This window comes from Semicossyphus pulcher, unplaced genomic scaffold (assembly GCF_022749685.1).
Source record: "Semicossyphus pulcher isolate SPU_LCO1_2020_fin unplaced genomic scaffold, fSemPul1.0.p SCAF_3, whole genome shotgun sequence".
NCBI lineage: Eukaryota > Metazoa > Chordata > Actinopteri > Labriformes > Labridae > Semicossyphus > Semicossyphus pulcher.
In genome coordinates this window covers 15,684,990-15,703,922 of record NW_027211704.1, presented here as the reverse complement: position 1 = coordinate 15,703,922, position 18,933 = coordinate 15,684,990, and the positions used below count along the sequence as shown (strand labels likewise).

Below are 18,933 nucleotides of genomic sequence, written 5' to 3'. Positions count from 1 at the left end.
AAAAATACGAGTCTCGTGTAACTTTTTGATCGTAAAATGTTCTCGATGTGTTGACTTTGTTTTATTGTATTCAAACAGATCATTTACATGCGCTCTGATTTCATCCACAACTGTTGTTTAAGACATCAACAAAGCTGTCTTTTAAAACTTGAAATATTACGACACAAAGTTGTCTTTGTTTACTACAAAACAGAGATGTTGTTCGAGCTAAGACTTAATCATAACATAATTAAAAATTAAGAAAATCTGAGATTCTCAAGAATCTGTGAGCTTTAAATCATTAATTATTTACAGATTTAATTCAGATTCAGGTTTCTGAGTGAGCTCATTCCACTGACATTAAAAATGCATGGCTTGTATAAATCATATCATCATCATATTTGCTGTTGCAGGTGTGTTTGTTCAGAACAATGTTCAGGACTGACAGTCCCTTTGGCAATGACACCAGCAGCTACGCTGGATCCATCCAGTCTAAGTATTCATCATTTCAGTTTATGTGATTAATTGTTACATTCATCAGCAGATGATCAATGTTGAAAATGGCTTATATTTGTCTTGACAGTGGTTACTCAACTATGGATGAGGTGTCATCACAGGTATCGAATGTGTCCAGGCCCAGTGGAAAGTCAATTTACTGTGAGTGAACAGCTTTACCTGACATAATCTGTGGTTTCACATGTTCAGTTTACCTGTGTGACTCACACAGAGCTCTGGTTTATGTTTTAACAGTGCACAGGAAGGAGTATGCAGAATCTCTAAACAAGATGATGGAAAAATTTCGGTACAGAGTGGAGGTATTGTATATATATATATGAAATATTATCCATACAGGTATGAACCTTTAAAAATCATGTTTGATGTTATATGCCTCTCCTCACAGCACTTGTTCACTTGTAATCTGGATGGGAAGGAGTTGAGGAGCGTAGCTGACTGTGTGGAGCGGCTGAGGCTGCTGGACGGGATGGGTCGTGTGTGGGGTCAGAGCATGCTGCTGGAGATCCGAGGAGACGACCTGCTGCTCACTGACATTGAAACGAAGGTAAGCAGGATTGGAGACGGGTGACAAATTGAAAAACAAAATTGATGGGAATGGTCTTTTTCAGGATGAATATGAACCAAGTGAGGGCACAATAATTAAAATGTTTGGTACAGACATTCATGATCTCCTTAGAACCTACAAGGTAAAGACTACTTCCCTCAGGGAGTTCTGTTCAGAAAGGGCAGTCATTGCTTGTGGTGTACCCCAAGGAAGAATCCTGGGCCCCTTTCCTTTCCACTTGTACATGCTGCCGTTACGCCTCTTTTCTTTTCTGTCTTCTCAAGGTTTGTCTCCTCTGGCATTGCTCATTGCACACATTTTTGTGTGTATCTAGTGGTCGTTGTTTAAGTGTAGTCATCTCTTTAGTCTGATCATTTGTGGCTGTTGCTGCTTCTGAAGTTGTGCCCTGACAAGGTAGCCTTGGGGCAGGTTTGAAGAGCTTGCCATTTGTTTTATTTTTGGTGGTAGTCCTGAGTGTGGGTACGCTTCAGTGCTTGGGTCTTTGGCCATTATATTGTGTTCTCTCCAGACTATGTCCACTTCTATGCAGATGACACACTTCTGTATATCTCTCATCCCAAGAAAACTGTCAAAATCAGTCTTTCAACAACCTCCTGATAACGGCATGTTTATATCCAAGTAACAAAGTCCTCTTGTGGCCATAGGAGTTATTACTCTTGCCTGTCTTGGCTGTATAGAAAACATTTGACTAAAATTTGGGAAACATATTTTTGTACCTGTTTACTGAAACCTCATTACAAGAAATCCAAAGTATAGATTTATATATGTTTCCCCCTGCAACTTGAACTCAAAGATACTTTGTTTTCTTTCTTTAATGTGCCACTTATGGAGAATAATTGGCCAAGAGTCTGTTTTTTTTGTATCAACACCATATTTTAATGTTTTTCAGGAGGAACTAGAGTCCATGGCTCTGAGTGACATCCTGGAGCTAAAGGAAGTATTGAATCCTGGAATGATTAACTCCCTGCTAACAGTGGCGGTCCGGCTCAGGAGAAAACAAACCATCACTGTCTTTATGTTTCAGTGTGAGGATGTCGGGGTGAGGACAGACTCATGGAAATGGCTCTTGTCTTGACTTTTAGGTAAAAGAAAAGCAGTTAAATGTTTCTTGTTATTTACAGGCTGACATTGTTGAAAGAGATTTCGTACAAACTGTGGCGCGCAGGAGAGACGATTTAAGCATCAAGTAAGAACCTAAAATAAGTGATACATTCCTCAAACTTGATTTTTTTCCCCCCTCAACATGCGTGTCTTTCTTTTTGAAGCAGCAACTCAGGACCTGTAGCTGGACATGCAGGAATGAAAAACCCTGCCTATGAACCCAGAGCGCAGAGGCCTGCAGTTGAGTCAGTGCCCCAGTGGTCGCCTCCAGACTACGGTGAGTCTTTAACAAGAGAGATACACCTGCTGCATTCATCATTAATGAGTCAATACAAACCTCCAGCGTCCTTTTTATTTACAGGGGAGGATGAGGTCCTTGAGCCTTACGAGGACGATGATGAAGAGGAGGCACCATCTGAAAAAGAACATATGTCTACTCCACGCCCATACACAGAGCTGGACAGGAATGTCGTGAGTGCCTCTTTGTTACTTAAGAACCTTAGAACAACATACATGTTAAGTGACATTTAAGAGAAGAAGAATAAGGAAATGGTTTTCTTCTTTCTTCACAGGACATCTTGAATCACATCGTAAGTGACATAGAGATCTTTACGGGAAAAGTAGCTGCAGTTGTAGCTAAAAGCTCAAAGAAGAAGAAGAAAAAGAAAGGAAAAGGTGAGGTTTTTCAGACAATGAAGGCAGACACACAGTTGTTGAAATATCATCAGTTGTAATGCCTTCTTTGTGGATCTGTTTTGATGTCCAGCCATGGATGGTATGCCCCCAGCAGAGGAATTCGCAGAGTGTCTCCATAAGCTCAAATGTGGTTTCAACCTTGTGGTATGTGTCCTTAATCACATTATAACATGATCATTGTGGTCTGTGTTATTACAGTTAATTTCGTAGTGTATGTACGTTTTGCTAAAGTGGATTATTTATGGAATTAATTTTATTTTGACAGGGGGAGCTCAAGGGACAGATTGATAATCCCAGTGCTACTGATTTTGCACACTCCTTTTTCTCCACATTAGGATTCGTAAGTGACTACATCTCTAAAGCTGCTCTTATTTAAAGAGGGGGGTATGATGCTGTTTCACATTTTAAGACATCTATATAATGTTATAATGTTGGATGTCCAGACTAAACTTGGGTGAAGTTTCAAATCTGTAGGTAAACTATGTTGGAGTAATCTCCAGGCTTCTCAGCTCAGTCTGCAGGCTGCTGTGAACGTCAAGTTTGTTCTACAGGCTGCACTTTGTGACATCACAAGGTGCAGCCTCAGCAGGCTTCAGAGAGCTGGGCTTGTAGGGGCGGGGTTTCTTAAAGGGACAGAGCTGACTGAGTAATTTCAGGCAGAGGCTGTATGAGGTTGCACAGAGCACTAGTGTGAGCAACATGAAGAGTTATTTTAACAGTAAATTATGGTAAGCTACTCCACAGGTATCACAGAGTGAAATATGAAGCTTAGATTTGGCATAATACCCCCCTTTTAACCATTTTTGATCCTGACCTAACTACAGTACTTAATCACTTACTTCATCATTTTCCTCACCAGGTGGTATCTCACTGCCCGGAGGGTCTGCCACAGACTATTGTGGCACCACTGCTGACACCTCAGTGTATCCGCCTCATGAGTGAGGAGGCCTCTGCAGAGGAGGACCAGCTGTGGCAGTCGCTGGGAGACGCCTGGAACATCCCCAGGTGGGACACTGGACAGAGTTAGACCTAATAAACAGTTTATATTGTGTGTCACCTCAAATCAAAAAGTACAAGTATTTAAGCGTAGTTTGAGGTATGAGTATTCCCACTTTATGCTCCTTTATTTTATTGACTTCAGCACAAAATCAGAGGGAAATATTGCACTTTTTACTGCACGGCATTGATTGGGCAGCTAACGTTCAGTTCAAGTTTAAATTAAAAAACACACAATAAACTTTTAAAAAGCTTAATATTACTAACTATCAAACCAGTGGTTTCCAACCTCCTTTGGCCTTTGATTACTTACAAAAAAAGAGTTTAGTTGGGGCTCCTTGTCAACTTTTCAGATGTCTAAGAGATGTTATAAGTTCTTCCAAAGGGGTATTTGTTCTTGAAAGTTCAGGTTCCTCCAAATATGTATATAAATTTGTACAGCATGATGCCATCCTTAGCCCTGTGATTAACTGGCGACCAGTCCAGGGTGTACCCCGCCTTTCGCCCAATGACAGCTGGGATAGGCTCCAGCCCCCCTTCGACCCTGAACAGGATAAGCGGTATACATAATGGATGGATGGATGGAATACTGTTCTTCTCTCCTTAAAACAAACAAGATTCAACTTGTGACCCTTTGGAAGGAAACCTTGGACTTAACTGCGAAAGGATATACACTGATCAGCCATAACATTATGACCACATGCCTATTATTGTGTAAGTCCCCCTTTTCTCTCAAAAGTAGCCCTGACCTGTCAAGGCATGGACTCCACTGGATGTCCATAGGTGTGTTGAGGTATCTGGCACCAAAACGTTCGCAGCAGATCCTTTAAGTCCTGTAAGCTGTGAGTAGGGGCCTCCATGGATCGGACTTGTTTGTCCAGCACATCCCACAGATGCTTGCTTGGATTGAGATCGGGGGAATTTGGAGGCCAAGTCAACACCTTGAACTTGTTGTCGTGTTCTTCAAACCATTCCTGAACCATGTTTGCAGTGTGGCAGGGCGCATTATCCTGCTGAAAGAGGCCACCGCCATTAGGGAATACTGTTTCCATGAAGGAGTGTACTTGTTCTGCAACAAGGTGTCCCTGCAGACCAGGAACACCCAACAAGAGATGCAGTTTTGGAGATTCTCTGACCCAGTCGTCTCGCCATCACAATTTGGCCCTTGTCAAAGTCGCTCACATCCTTATGTTGCCCATTTTTCCTGCTTCCAACACATGAACTTGTGCTCCCAATGACAGGGTCCATAGTAACGAGATAATCATTGTTATTCATTCGACTTGTCAGTGTTCATAATGTTATCTGGTCGGTGTATAGTACTTCACATTAGCTCCATGGCAATTAGCTACAACAGTAAAATATTACGTTGGTCAGTTTTATACGTTTCATTGTAATTGTTGACAATATCACCAGTACCAAATGGCCAGAAGACGATGAGGACATCCCAGTATACACTCTGGAGTTCTTTGATGGCTGGCAGCCCCCCGAGGTGTCTGCAACACCTGAACCCAGCACACCTGTGAGAAGACACGAGAGTCCAAAGACACCTGTGAGGAGACAGGAGAGTCCACAGACACCTGTGAGGAGACAGGAGAGTCCACAGACACCTGTGAGGAGACAGGACAGTCCCAAACCTGCACGCCCCCAGGTAAGCACTTTCAGTATGACCCCAGTGCAGATAGACAGGTGGGTTGGCGAGAAGGAAAACCCTAACATGACCTTGTACTGTTTCTGTGTAGACTTCTCAAAAGTGGACTCCAGCAAATCCCCCACAAAGAGCACGGTAACGCACAGGCACGCAGGTGTTTGATTCAATGTCATGTGAATGTTTTTCAAAGCCTCTGATGCCCTTTTGATGTATTTTTCAGCCCAGTTGAGTCAAAGGGTCCCATGCGTGTCGTGTATGACTTCATCTCGAGAAACCAGAGAGAGCTCTCCGTCACAAAAGGAGAAATAGTCGAGGTGAGAATCAGTGATATCAACGAACAACATTTCCTCCTCTTTCTCCATCACATGGTCTTTAACCCCGACTTGTCTTTGCTGTGTCCATGCTCAGCTGCTGGACAGGTCGAAGCAGTGGTGGCAGGTGAGGAACAGCAGAGGGGAGGAGGGCTTTGTCCCCAATAACATCCTGGAGGCTCCTGACAAGCAGCCTATGGAGGTGAGCACCATAAACACATTCTCTTCAACTTTAGTTGGGAACAGACAAAATGCTTTCAAACTGCACTTCAATAAATTGAGCGTTCGCTTCTTACACAAAATTATGTGTCACACTCTGTGATTTTGACCTTTTGGTGACTTTTTTCAAATAAACTGGAGCAGAAAAAATCTCCAGTGCATCTCCAGTAAATTAATTGATATGGAAACTTAACGGCGGACTGTGTTATTTGTGTTTATGACCTGTAATTCCCAACTTTACTTTTAAATAAAACAACAATTCATTATTGTTCAGTTTTCTCAGCTAAATGGAGGTCCTCCTGTCCTGACGAAGAAGTCTAAGCCTGCAGAAGTGAAAGCCTGGCTAGAAGACAAGGAGTTCAGTAAGATGTGAGTACATACAGATATAATGTTGAGAAACGCCATGGAAGCTAGATTTAGATACTAAATGTAAAGCTCCTGAGAGGAGATTTTTGCTGGTTATGAAACAGACTGAAATTAATTATGATTACTCTATATGAGCTACAAAAGCAAACCAGACCATCAGAGACAAGATTGATTATTTCTATATAGTTATTTTAAATGCCCGAAACCGCTGGCGATTAACTGCATGCTGCCTTTGTTTACATTTTCCAGCGCAAAAATTTAAAGTGAGTGATAGATATGACTGTAAAAGAAAGCAGGATGAGACTTTTTGTTAAGAACCACTACTTAAGCACATACAGGACAAAATCAGCAAAGAGATAAGAGGTACGGCTTTGTCCACAGGGGGCGCCAAAATCAACATAAACCGGGAAGTTCCTCAAAGTAGCTTTAACTTTAACAAACCTACTTAAATCTTTGAAAATGTATCCCATAAGTCTCTATGTTAAGAATTGAAACATTTGTTAATGATGTATCTACTGAATGCATGTCAAGCATGTCTTCTTTGTTTGGCTCGGTTTCCTAACTCCTTCGGATGAACAAGAGCGTTAAGATGCAAACAAACGTCTGACACATTTGACTGACAAACTTTAAAAGGCTGATATTTTCTTGTGTTCAGCAGACTCAAAGTCTCAAAGTCAGAGTGTTTAGGTGTATTTGTTTAAAATGGTTTTGCACCTGAATGAGGCACCCTGCTGAGTTTACAGATAAAGTTCAGTTTACTACTCACCCCTGGAAACACCTGTGTAATGTGTCTTTGGCTCTGGAGGGAACTTTCCAAGTTTGGAGACACCCTGATAAATGTCTCCCTGATGATGTCATAATTCTGATGATGTCATGGTAAAATTCACCAGACTTATCTTATCTTGGTATGGACTTGAGACTTACATTGCTTAACACAGAGAATGTATTATAAACTGGAAGTATTAGCATTTAGGAGGCAGTGGGATCGAATGATCGGATGAGACTGCTGCATTATGGGAAATTAAGGATTCTGTGGGGCTCAACTCGAATTAAACTCCTGCTTGGATTTTTATTATTAATATTTCAAATACAGTAACGCTTCTCCTGCCGGGATGACCTCCAGACCTTTTCTTGTGACTTGTTTTCCTGCAGCACCGTGCGCTGTCTGGGCGGGCTGAGCGGCTCCATGCTCCTCGGGATGACCAGAGAGGAACTGAAGAAGGTTTGTCCAGAGGAAGGAGGGCGGGTCTTCTTCAAGTTACAAGCCGTCAAGTCGACCATGGCTGTAAGTGAAGCAGTTTGTCTCCACCGTCTTTAGAGAGTCATTGTCTGATAGTCTTATCAAAGATGACCTCCTGACTGTTTGTGTTTCTTCTCTGTAGGCCGCCGCAATCTAGAGAAGATCAGAGAGGAAGAAAGATGGATCGGAACAAGTGACACATGGCTTTTGCCTGTAAGATTACAGATTATATTAATGTTATTACGAAGTGAGATTAGTTTTACAGCTTGTTTGGGAAAAAAAAGAGATGTCCCACATGTATCAAAATATACATTTTGAAATATATATAAGTAGAGTTTTAATCTGCTAATCAAGTTATAAACAATGAGATGTAAATTATGTGAGTGTAGTTAATTTATTCAGCAATACGAAGCTAATGAAGAAGACAATTAAATGATGTAACAGTTTGATCTATGATGTCATCATGTAAACTGTAAATAAAAGTTATAACTGACACACGCACAGAGGTGAATCATATCATGCTTTATTTCATTGTTCAGACATTACACGTGAGCCGTTTCAGAAGGAGCATCTGAATCTGTTTAACACTGGCAATCCATTTCAGGCAATTATATGGCTACAGATCAATGGACATTAAAATAGGCAAAATAAAAATAAAAGAGTGTAAAAACAAACATGAGGGAAATATCAGTTTAACACAGAAAACATTGAGTGTGAGCGTTAAAATACTTCAAACAATGTAAAGCAAAAAATAACTAATTAGACATCTGTGGATATAGTTCACATCTGAATCAATGATTGTACATTGATCCCAATAATCGTTGTTACTGTTACGTTCTATTGATTGTGCATTACTTCTCATGTGCAACTATTAACGGAGGTGAATGGATTCGTTGATTGACAAAAAAAAATCCATTAATCTTTGAGATCATTTTAAAAGAATGATCTGGGAGGTTCAAGCCACGTGAAGTGGTTGTGTTGTCAATGAGAGTTGAGTGAATATTTCAGGGTGTTGGTTGGACAAGCAAACAATTTGAATACATCAATACCCCATTATGCAGATTTATCATGCAGATTTGTCACCATTTTCTTATTGTTAATACACCAATCAATTGATTACTTAATAGTGAAAGTAATCCTTAGTTAGTTGTGGCCCTGCTGTTGCCGAGTACAAAACAGAGCAGGGACATGACACTGATCAGAGTTGAGTGTCTGTGAGGTAGGGTGCACAGCGTGGTGTGTGCACAGAGAAGCGGCTCTGATGTGACTGTAAGAGACGACATGTAACCGTGAAGTGGACATGAATACAGTCAATGAGCTGTGAAGCTGAATGGATGGAGAAGGTTCAGGCCGGTCCAGATTCTAACACAGTGATAACGTAGTAGAACATAATAACATTGTTCTCATGTGTGTGTTTGTGTGGCGGTCGGTTTCTGACTGGTAACTGTAGTAAGAGGTATCTATCATGTACTTATCCATCATGGGCGCAATGTGTCATGCTATAATAATGAACTGTGGATGATCAGCAATAACAACAGTGTGAGGAAAAATGGCTTCTGTGTAATTATAGGCTGAAGTTCCAATTGACAAATCAACAATAAAACCATTTTAAGAAACGCTATTTTAGTGACTTAGTGCTAATCGACAGCAACAAAATTATGTTTAACTTTAACATCAATATATTGTGAATATAAAATTTCTTATCTCTATATCACCTTTAAAAAAATACACTTTATACATGAAATCCCACGCACGTTTCACCATGTTCAGCACACAGCTCCAGTGCATCCCTCGAACACTTAGAAGCTACTGTGTTCCTGCTGAGCAGAGATACTGAATCATCTTTTATCCTAATTATCCTAACATGTATATATACTTATACATTACAGTTGGTCATTCAAAAAAAAAAAGGCTGACATTTTCGGATTGACTTTCCTAATCCTGGCGTTGAGATTACTCAGCGGTAGCATCTAAGCTGAAGAAGCGCACGGCTGGATGCGAGGTTGGAGGGTGTGCAGTGGCAGGATGTGATAACACCATGAGCGTACGATACAAAACATGATCCCAGCTTTAACCAGATTTTAGGTTAATTCAAAATAATAACTGCTACAAGAACCATGCAACAGTCTCAACCATGTCCCAGCATGGTTTTGCTCATTTCCACATGGTTCGGTTCAGATTTCTGACTGGAAAAGCTGGTCTGCAGCCCTGAATCAGTAAAGATGCTTTACATTACAGCGCGCTGTAAACATCTCATTCTCTCCTGCCGTCCATCATTCATGCAATGCATGCAAACTGAAAGCACTTAAAAGTAGAGAGCTTGAAAGAAAGCAACATTCCTCCTGTAAGGACAGAAACTGGGCATGCAGTGCCCAAAGCGGAAAAAGGAAAAGGCACTGTGAAGTCTTGGCTTGGTGCATACTGCTATGTACAGTGCACTGCATGCAGAGGGGGAGGAATGATGAGGGACAGAGGGTCCAGGTCTTCATGGCCGCAGCGAGGTAACAAAGAGGGCGTTCACCTCGGACAATGGTCAATTCATCCCAATGTATCTGTGCTGCCCATGTCCCCTTATATGTACGCTACCACAGTATTTACCATCAAGATGGTTTTCAGCATTTACTGGAGCTCATCAGCGGCTGAAGAGGAATGTTTTGCAGTCCACCACAGGAAGTCTGCTTCTCTGTCGACTTATGCAACCTTCAAAGCTGTTTAAAATCAAGGAAGAACAATTCTGTGTGCAATTTGGCAAAAACACGATCAGGTATGGATCATATTGAGACTAAAGACATCCTCTCTTCACGTAGGACTGTCTGTTTCATTAGATGAATGTCATGGAATCACTAACAACATGAAACCTGTTACAGTCTGTTAGGTCAGCATTTCCAACTGGATTATTTCAATACACCTTCATCTGTTATCATTCATTATAGGTTTGTGTAATAGCAGCATGGCTGTGCGGTAGGAGATGAGCATGTTCGGAGCAGGCTTGAGAACTTTAAAATGTGCTGGTTGTAGTACACAGAGACTACAGAGAGACTACATGCATTGCTGACTTAAGAATAACGGAGTAGATCACAGGGATCATCTGATGGCTCTGACGGACTTTATGTCTCTGATGAGTGTTTCTTCATGATGCTGGCTGAGACCGAACAAGTAACAGAGGACGATACAAGAGAGAAGCTTGAATATAAGTTTGGAAAAAGTACCAATAATTGAAGTGGTTTGACTTCTTTTCAGCAACCTAGTAATGAGTCAAACAGTAAATAGAAGAAGATGAAGTGGTGTGGCAGACTTGTATTCGTGGCTTATTAATAGCTGTCAGTGTGCAGTATACGTGTATAGAGATGGTCGGTGATGTTTATACTGTATATAGGATTAACGACAGACACCACGTCTCCTCAGTGTCATGCTGGGTGGACTCGGGGGGTTTACAGGACGAGCCCGGGTGATTGTGACTTCAGCGTCCTCCTGGGAGAGGGCCCATGGACAGAGAGTCCTCCTCATCGATGGTGTCCAGCTCCTCGGTGCGCACGGCGTGAGTGATGAGCTGCAGCTCCTCAGAGAGCGTCTCGCTTCGGTACGCCACGCGGATGTCTGGGACGTTGGTTCGACGGATGTCGTTGCTCTCAGGACCCTCCCTGGAATAACTGGGGCCCAACCAGTAGCTTTTAGCCTGGAGCGAGAAGAAGTTAGAGCTCAGGTGAAACATATTTTTCCCCCTTTTACTAATGGCTCTATGGGACACAACAGAGAATAATGTAGACATTCACATCTGTATGTCACCTGATTATAGTATAAACAGAAGTTAGACAAGCTTACCTTGTGTGAAAACCCGCTCATGAGGACACTGTTTCTGGCCAGCTCGCACATGTCACAGGAACTTAGTTTCCACACCTGAGTAGCAATGCTGTACTCCTCCATCAGAGGCTCCTGAGGACACACAAACATGCACACAAACACACACCATGAAATATGTAATTACAGCCTCATCACTTCTGACCATCTTTTTGAAGTCTGTGTGTTAAACGGACTCCCTGTGTGAATCCGTACAGACCTTTGTGAAGTGGAACTGAAGAGGATCATCAGTGGACAAGGAGACCATGAGGCCTCTGGACAGGTACTCTGGCAGCGGGTTGCGATGGTAACTGAGGAACAGGCTGTTGTTACTCAGCGGTGACATGGCGATGCCGATCTGAGCCAGGTAGTAGAGATACTGCAGCACGGGGGCCTGACAGATATCAAGGAGCAGGAGAGACAAAGACGGGGACAAACCAGGAGATATAACTGGAAGTACAACAACCAGCAAGTTGGCAGATTTTACTTCTTGTATCCCACAGCAGTTTAACAAGAATGAGGACGAAGGACGATGAATGTGTATTTTTAATTGTTTGAATGTTTGGAATAAACAGTAGTAATATGTTGGCTTTTTTTTTAATCCGGCGGCCGATAAGAGATCAATTTAAAACTGGGTTATTTTGGCTCTGATGCATATGCTTAAAAGGCATGTAGACAAAGTTAAGTGTTGGAGTTTGTATTTTTCAAAATTTTGATGCCAATATTTTCACTTTTACTGCAAATGAATATTGGCTTCAAATATCGGTTATCGGCCTCCTTGACTACTAATAATCGGTATCAGTATCGGCACTGAAAAAACCATATCGGTCTATCTCTAATCAAAAGACTACAAGGTCTGCAAAAAGGGTAAATTCTCCAAACATGATATATTTTAACACATTTACCAGACTGAGTTTGGAGTGCATATTGAGTGTCACTCAGGCAGAATGTGTAAGAACAATGTAATTACAATGCGGTGAAGCAAACATGTTCTGGAATCAATCCAGCCAGCTCTGTCCTCTGACCTTTCTGAGCAGCAGCCCGTGGGAGATGTTCTCTGATAATATGAAACCTGACACCAGGTGGTGGATCGGCCCCGCCTCCCCACAGTGAGGTCGCAGCACAAACGTATGGAAGCCTCGTTTCCTGAGTTAGACAGAATATACAAAACAACATTAAAACATATTTTACTAATGATAGTGTGTTTAAATGTTTGTATTACAGGAGTCCTGCATGTCCGTACCGTCGCAGGTGGTTCAGCACAGTCATGTTGGCGTAGGTGTAGTAGAGGTAGTAGGAGTATGGAGGGTTGTCCTCTTCGGTCCAGTTGGCTGGCAACGGACTGTCGAGGTTGAAAATGTGGTGCTCAGGTTTAGACTCATCGTCCACGCTGTCGAAGCCCACCACCTACAGACACACACACACAAAACAATGAACCATTTATGACTCAGGCTCTTTAGGTGTGAATCATGAGGGTAGCTTGTATTTCCTGTGAAGTGACACTCACATGCTCCAGGAAGAGGTGCAGCTCAGGATGACTGCGCGGGTTGATGGAGACTTCAAACAGAGGCATGAAGATGTTCTCCAACATCTCCTGGAAATTAGCCAGCTGCTTCTTTGTGTGGTACACATCACTGGAGAGGGATTAGACAGTGACATTTGTTGTTACGATACAGATGATTATCATTTGTTTGCGTGAAAATGAGTACGAATCATTGTAGAGGCAAGACAGTATAATCTTAAGGATTTATCTATGGTTGCTGTATATAAATGGTATGGCAAGCAGGTGGAGCACTTACAACAGGCGGGGCACCTGGATGAGCCAGCGCACGTTATCAGAGTACACTCGATGCTTAACGGCCCACTGAGCCAGCTTGTCCCACTCGTCTCGGGAGCGACCGTAGATGGACAGACGCAGCTCGGAGTTCTGGTACTTACTCTCCTCCAGGTCGTACATCACTTCCTGGACAAATAATAACAGGACACATCGATGTATCGGTTTGTTTGTGATGTAGACAAATTGTTTGGATGTAGCATATGAACAATTTCACACCTTGACTATGTGTGCAAAGTATTTTCCTTCGATGTGGTTGTCAGTCTTGATGAAGATCTCTCTGAGGATGGATTCTCCAATGGGGTTGTACTTGGCGTTGAACTTGTCAAACCGATGGAACGTGTTACGGTCCTGATAAATAAAAGAAAACCAGTCAAACCTCTAATTTCTAACTAATGCATTCCACATTATAACTCTGTATATCTCCTCTCATAATACTTAAATGCTGCTGCTCCCATTTCTCACCGCGTGCATGTCGAGCGTGTCCACACTCAGGTCGAAGGCCGTCAGGTTCATGGTCTCAAACACCTCCTTCAGGGTTTGACCGCGTCCGCGCTCGATGTGAACGATCTCCCCGGGGTATTTCTTCATGGCTCTCTTGATGAATCGCAGCAGGTGCTTCTGATTCATGCAGGATGACGCGTGAATGTGCGTGTCCACCTGGAGTGAGGACGGAGCAGGACATGTAAGAGGAAGATATGAACCTTGGATCTCAGCCTGACGTTTAGTGCCAGGTTAACACCAGTACCATTTTCTGTTATTTAAATATTCACACTGCACGTCACATGTCGGCTCTTGCCTTGCGTATGTTGTAGAAGTCTCTGTGTGGAACTTTCTTCTGAGCCGCCAGCTCCTTCATCTCATTCAGGAGGATGTGCATCTGGAATTTAGAGCTCAGGTACTGCAGGCGCCGGTAACAGAAAGACTTCCTGTAAAAATCATAGAAAGGAAAAAACACACAGAGGTTTTTCAGTCACATAACACTGAGTTTAAACCAATGGCATCTGTGGATGGATGCTATGAAAGAAACACTCACACTGGCCCGTTAATAATGAGGGCCATCATCACGTTCATGTCAGCGATGTACTCTTTCAGGTCGGGATAGGGCAGGTCCACTTCTGAACTCCTGATGAGGAAAATATAAAGTTAAACAAGCAGACGCACAAGTTTTTAAAAGTCCTCCACTTTTACGAACACGTACTTGTCCAGGTTGGTTTTCTTAGTGTAGACATGGACCACTCCATCCACCATCTTGCAGCCATATCCTGTGTCTGGGGGCATATTCTTGGGGTCCTGGTTGTCGTAGGGGTGTGTCTCTGAAACAGGTGGGTGGACAGGGGCATCTGGGGAAACAGGGAAATGGTTTTAATGCGGTTATAATCTCAGTTGCAGAGTAACTGCTCAGGTAATAAAAAACGATAGGTGTTCTTCACTTTCTTTCTGCAATTGGCTTGCTCGTCTTTGAGACAGTCAAGCTTGAACATGCCCCTTATTTTTAGCCGTGGGAAACCCCTTTGCCCTGATTATATCTGTGGACAAGCCTTGAGCTGAAACAGCTTGTTATCATACATCTTAGGTGGGTGCATGTCATACCAGCATCTACAGGGGTCTCCGGTATGTCTTCATACACTCTCAGATCCAGAGGTTTCATCCCGAGCTCCTGCAGGGCGTGAGCCGTGGTCTTACAAAAGCTTTGCATAGATCGATTTATGTACTTCTCCCGGATGAATAACGCCTTCACGACACACTTTGCAGCATCCACCAGGTCAGTGAACGGCACCTGAGGAACAGAGCAAAATACAGTTGTAATAATGGGTGATGAAAACATGAAAAAATAACATGAAAAAAGCTCCTCACCCCGCACTTTTCCTCCCCAGATATTGACACCCGCTGGTATTCTTTCTCCATGGGCATTCCTCTCTCCATGAAGCCATCATCGACAGTGTCCACACTCTGGTCCTTTAACAGCCTTTAGAGGTTACAGACACAGAAAAGGAGAGTTAATAACAAGAGAAAGTTGAAAACAAGAGAGAGTTAGGTAGAAGCAGGACAGACCAAGATGGAAAACATGGATATAAGCAGGAAGAAATATAAACAAAGAAGAAGAGTACCCAGATGTTATTGGTTTTATAAAGCTGTTATTGCAGCACCAGAAATAAATGCAGGGTGTCATTTGGAACTATGGGTTCAAAAAGTATTCAGACCATTGCACTTTAATCAAGTGATGGATTTCTATATAGAAGATACAATAACAGCTAATGTCAATGCATGTATATTATAAATACCAACAGTTCACCTACAGAGCCGCCCAATGACCAGAACTGGAAGTCTCATTCCCAATAAAACACAGGAAGTCGTAGGTCAGTGAAGAGAAGAAGTCAAATGTAGTTTAAAATAATATGCAAACCCTGTCGCTGGTTTAAGACTTTCACACAGAGAACTACAAGAAAAGGGGACAAATTTGTACATCTATCAAGTCACCAGCAGGGGGGGATATGTAGTCCATCATAATACGCTCACATCTTTAAGAGTCGAATCAAGCAATATGAAGAGGAATCACTAAACATAACACACAAACTCAAGCAGATCTCACTCACTCGAGGTCTGCAGCACTGTCGATTTTCATGAAGTCTTGTTTGGCGCGGAGCAAGATCTCTGGCTCAAGCCTGGGGGTGAGCGGCAGCGGCGCAGGATAGCGTGGGCAAGGCAGGAGGGGAGGGCAGATCAGAGGTAGTGAGAAGAAGTTAAGCACACAAAGAGAGAGACCAAATATATGCACAAGCACACACATGGACACAAAAAGAAATCGCTCACATACTTAAACACACAAAGCATATTAGGTAGTAAGTGATCAAGGAGATTGGCACAAATGTAACATAATCACGTAGTGGTGGTGCGCCCTGATTGATAATAGGGGCTTGTGGGAGTTTGAAGGCGGAGATGGCGACTGAGACCCCTAATAAAGAAAGAACATTGAGCACTAGCACAGGTGCGAACTGCTGGCTAGCCCAGTTAGCTGATTGCTGGGTTAGTTTGCCCACAAACTAGCATGTTGGCGGCTGATAAGCATGTGTGCTCAGTTGAAAGCAGAACTGTGTGTAAACGGACGGGGCAGGGCAGAGCTGTGCGTCCGTCTGAGGTTCAGTGTATATCCAACTGGCTTTTTGTTTGTGTGGTGTGTTTGCATTTCCTCACTTGATGTCCTGGCTGATCTGCCTCTCCAGGCGGTGCCGTCGCTCCTCCAGCTGCTCGATGGGGCTGTCCTCTGGGAACTCATAAGGAGCGCTTCGCATCTCGCTCTCCGCCATGCTGCGTGTGAACAGCTCCTGGTGCAAACATGAGTGAAAAACATTTATGGTGTCATAAAACAGGAAAAAGGTCAATTTTCCGATGCACATATGGCAGACCCTGAGACTCAAAACAACCTGTTGCATTTATGTTTACATAAAGCCAGAAAATGCCAAAGTGCCATAGTTACTGAGGGGTTCATTCAGTGAATTAACAAAACTACATATTCTTTGTTTCAGCATGTTCAGATCAGAGCCAAACCTTAAAGATCTTACAAAGTTCATGCTGTTTCTGTGACTTTACTGTGAAGCATTGCTGTCTGGTTTAAAGTTCTTACCTCAGCGATCTCTTTGTACTTCTCTTCCATGGATGTTCGCAGGTCGATTGGATAGTTTGTGATGGAAACGGGCGTCCCTGGGAGGGACCTCTGGGGCTTGAGGGGTTTGGGCCCAGATGCACTACTCAGGTCTGTAGGCAGAGAAAGACACATGATGTCACCATTACCTCAAAATCAGAAGTGAGGAATTATAGTGTGCTGAGGTGAAGGATTATAGAATACAAATAACGAACCTGAATAACTGAAACTTTTAAGCTAAATTGTAGCAACATCTACTCATGTGCACCTGTTCAAATATATCACAGCCATGGCGAACACTTGAAAAGTCAGAAAGCAGAATAGTAAGCATTAATAAATTGCTATTAAAGGTAGGTTTTGACTCACAGTCATTTAAAGTAGTTTATTACGCGGCTGTGTTAAATACTTGATTCTGATTGGTTAATTATGCATTCCGAGGTCTGTTATTTCTCGTTAACAGACCGTTGATAGGGATGCGGCTCTAATCACACAATCCAGAGGACAAACTGTCATCATATCAATCTGCCAATACCGTCCAGTAAATTTGATGGTCTGTTTACAGAGAGGGAAAAAACAACAGACACGAAAACAGGAGAGAAAGCAATAAAAAACTGAAGGCTACGACAGAGAGATCTTCGAAACTGAAGATGGCACAAGAAGTAAACATTAAACAGAACACAGTACGGGAAACAATGATGTTTAAAGAAAAAGAAAATGTCAACAGACTCTGACAGTGATGAGACAGAAAACCTCAATCTGGTGCTTACTTCAACCTCAGTGGAGATGTTTTCTTTTAATATGAGTAAAAACAGCTACGTTATCTCATTTGAATGTGAGTAATAACAGCTAGGTTAACTCATTTTAATGTGAGTCAAATTAGCTAGGTTAGCTCATTTTAATGTGAGTAAAAACAGCTATGTTATCTCATTTGAATGTGAGTAATAACAGCTAGGTTAGCTAATTTTAATGCGAGTCAAATTAGCTTGGTTAGCTCATTTAAATGTGAGTAAAACAGCTAGGTTAGCTAATTTTAATGTGAGTAAAACCAGCTAGGTTAGCCCATTTTAAGAGTTAACCGTTGCTATGGACGCAGATCTCAGTGTGAGTCTAATGGACTATTTTTAAAAGGGAAATATAATCATTTTTGAATTAATACATTTCCAAATCAATATTTTGTGTCAAATTATTGATTTCATAATTAAAAAGCTATGTAATAAGTGAGATAATGTATTGTGAGAAGGTTGTTATTGCAAACTATACATTATTTCTACTTAACTCTTTTGCATTAAGAAAATATGGAATGTATCACTGGAGTCAAATAGGAGCTTAAGACCTGTGATAAACATCGTAAACTTTTACAATAAAGGGTTTACAATCAATAAGATCTCTCTCCAAACACACCAACACGTATACAACTAGCTCTTCTTACTATGTACATGTAGTCCTATAGTCATAGTTTACAGCCATCTGGGTTCAAACACACATGGAGCATCTGGGTGATTTGCAGGCTCACAGCTATTTCAACAAAGATGATGTCACTCTCTCTCTCTCTCTACAATTGCTTATCATTTCACAGTCTGTTGACAACAGGCAAATCTGTACAACAGACAGAGCTGAGCAGAACAATCACAGATAAAAATAGAAAAGAATTTATATCTGGTTTACCAAAGATTACAGCGTGGGTTGGTTTGACTCGGGGAAAACTATAATTTTGGCACAAATTGGCCTCAGACTGTACTACAGCTTAGACTCACATAAGTACACACTCGTTTAAGCACAAACTATAGACTTTGGAAAAACAGCTCATATGAACAACTGCTCTTTGAAACTCATTTCATGTAAAATAGAAAATCAGTCAAATAATCCAAAAATAAGTTCTAAAGGTTAAGCAATCTTTTCTCCTTGTTAAAGCTACATGGGCCTATTTTCTTGTGCGGAATACGTCATAAACAAAGAAATGAGTCCCAAAAACGAAACGTACA

The 18,933-nt window shown here is 42.0% G+C and overlaps 2 protein-coding genes across 4 annotated transcripts in view; one reads left to right on the top strand and one right to left on the bottom strand.

Annotated features, from left to right (window-relative positions):
- The first annotated feature begins 410 nt into the window (after positions 1-410).
- Positions 411-7,794, top strand: eps8l3a (EPS8 signaling adaptor L3a). Its single transcript, XM_069678615.1, has 19 exons — positions 411-475; positions 563-636; positions 730-794; positions 881-1,039; positions 1,950-2,099; positions 2,182-2,246; positions 2,326-2,438; positions 2,523-2,632; positions 2,734-2,836; positions 2,928-3,001; positions 3,123-3,197; positions 3,717-3,862; positions 5,267-5,402; positions 5,593-5,636; positions 5,722-5,815; positions 5,910-6,014; positions 6,306-6,400; positions 7,550-7,682; positions 7,780-7,794. Exons 1-19 carry the CDS (start codon positions 411-413, stop codon positions 7,792-7,794), a joined length of 1,821 nt encoding a protein of 606 aa, XP_069534716.1.
- A 355-nt stretch (positions 7,795-8,149) lies between these two features.
- LOC138605567 (AMP deaminase 2-like) overlaps positions 8,150-18,933 on the bottom strand; it is a 28,942-nt gene continuing 18,158 nt past the window's right edge. For all 3 annotated transcript variants that reach the window (XM_069677917.1, XM_069677916.1, XM_069677918.1), the window contains exons 2-18: positions 16,934-17,064; positions 16,504-16,634; positions 15,906-15,974; positions 15,166-15,277; positions 14,902-15,088; positions 14,510-14,651; positions 14,345-14,434; positions 14,108-14,237; positions 13,774-13,968; positions 13,528-13,659; positions 13,274-13,437; positions 12,982-13,108; positions 12,718-12,881; positions 12,500-12,620; positions 11,695-11,868; positions 11,460-11,570; positions 8,150-11,313 (exon numbers count right to left, since the gene is read on the bottom strand). In XM_069677917.1, the coding sequence (XP_069534018.1) occupies positions 11,098-11,313; positions 11,460-11,570; positions 11,695-11,868; positions 12,500-12,620; positions 12,718-12,881; positions 12,982-13,108; positions 13,274-13,437; positions 13,528-13,659; positions 13,774-13,968; positions 14,108-14,237; positions 14,345-14,434; positions 14,510-14,651; positions 14,902-15,088; positions 15,166-15,277; positions 15,906-15,974; positions 16,504-16,634; positions 16,934-17,064 (2,396 nt within the window). In that variant the 3' untranslated portion in view covers positions 8,150-11,097. The remainder of the gene's footprint in view (positions 11,314-11,459; positions 11,571-11,694; positions 11,869-12,499; positions 12,621-12,717; positions 12,882-12,981; positions 13,109-13,273; positions 13,438-13,527; positions 13,660-13,773; positions 13,969-14,107; positions 14,238-14,344; positions 14,435-14,509; positions 14,652-14,901; positions 15,089-15,165; positions 15,278-15,905; positions 15,975-16,503; positions 16,635-16,933; positions 17,065-18,933) is intronic.

What these genes read in the sequence shown, in the direction of transcription:
- eps8l3a (XM_069678615.1), top strand. Translation starts at nt 411, where the DNA reads ATGTTCAGGACTGACAGTCCCTTTGGCAATGACACCAGCAGCTACGCT. An exon ending in TCACTGACATTGAAACGAAG is followed by an intron (nt 1,040 to 1,949) that starts GTAAGCAGGATT and finishes AATGTTTTTCAG; the next exon opens with GAGGAACTAGAGTCCATGGC. An exon ending in GACGCCTGGAACATCCCCAG is followed by an intron (nt 3,863 to 5,266) that starts GTGGGACACTGG and finishes CAATATCACCAG; the next exon opens with TACCAAATGGCCAGAAGACG.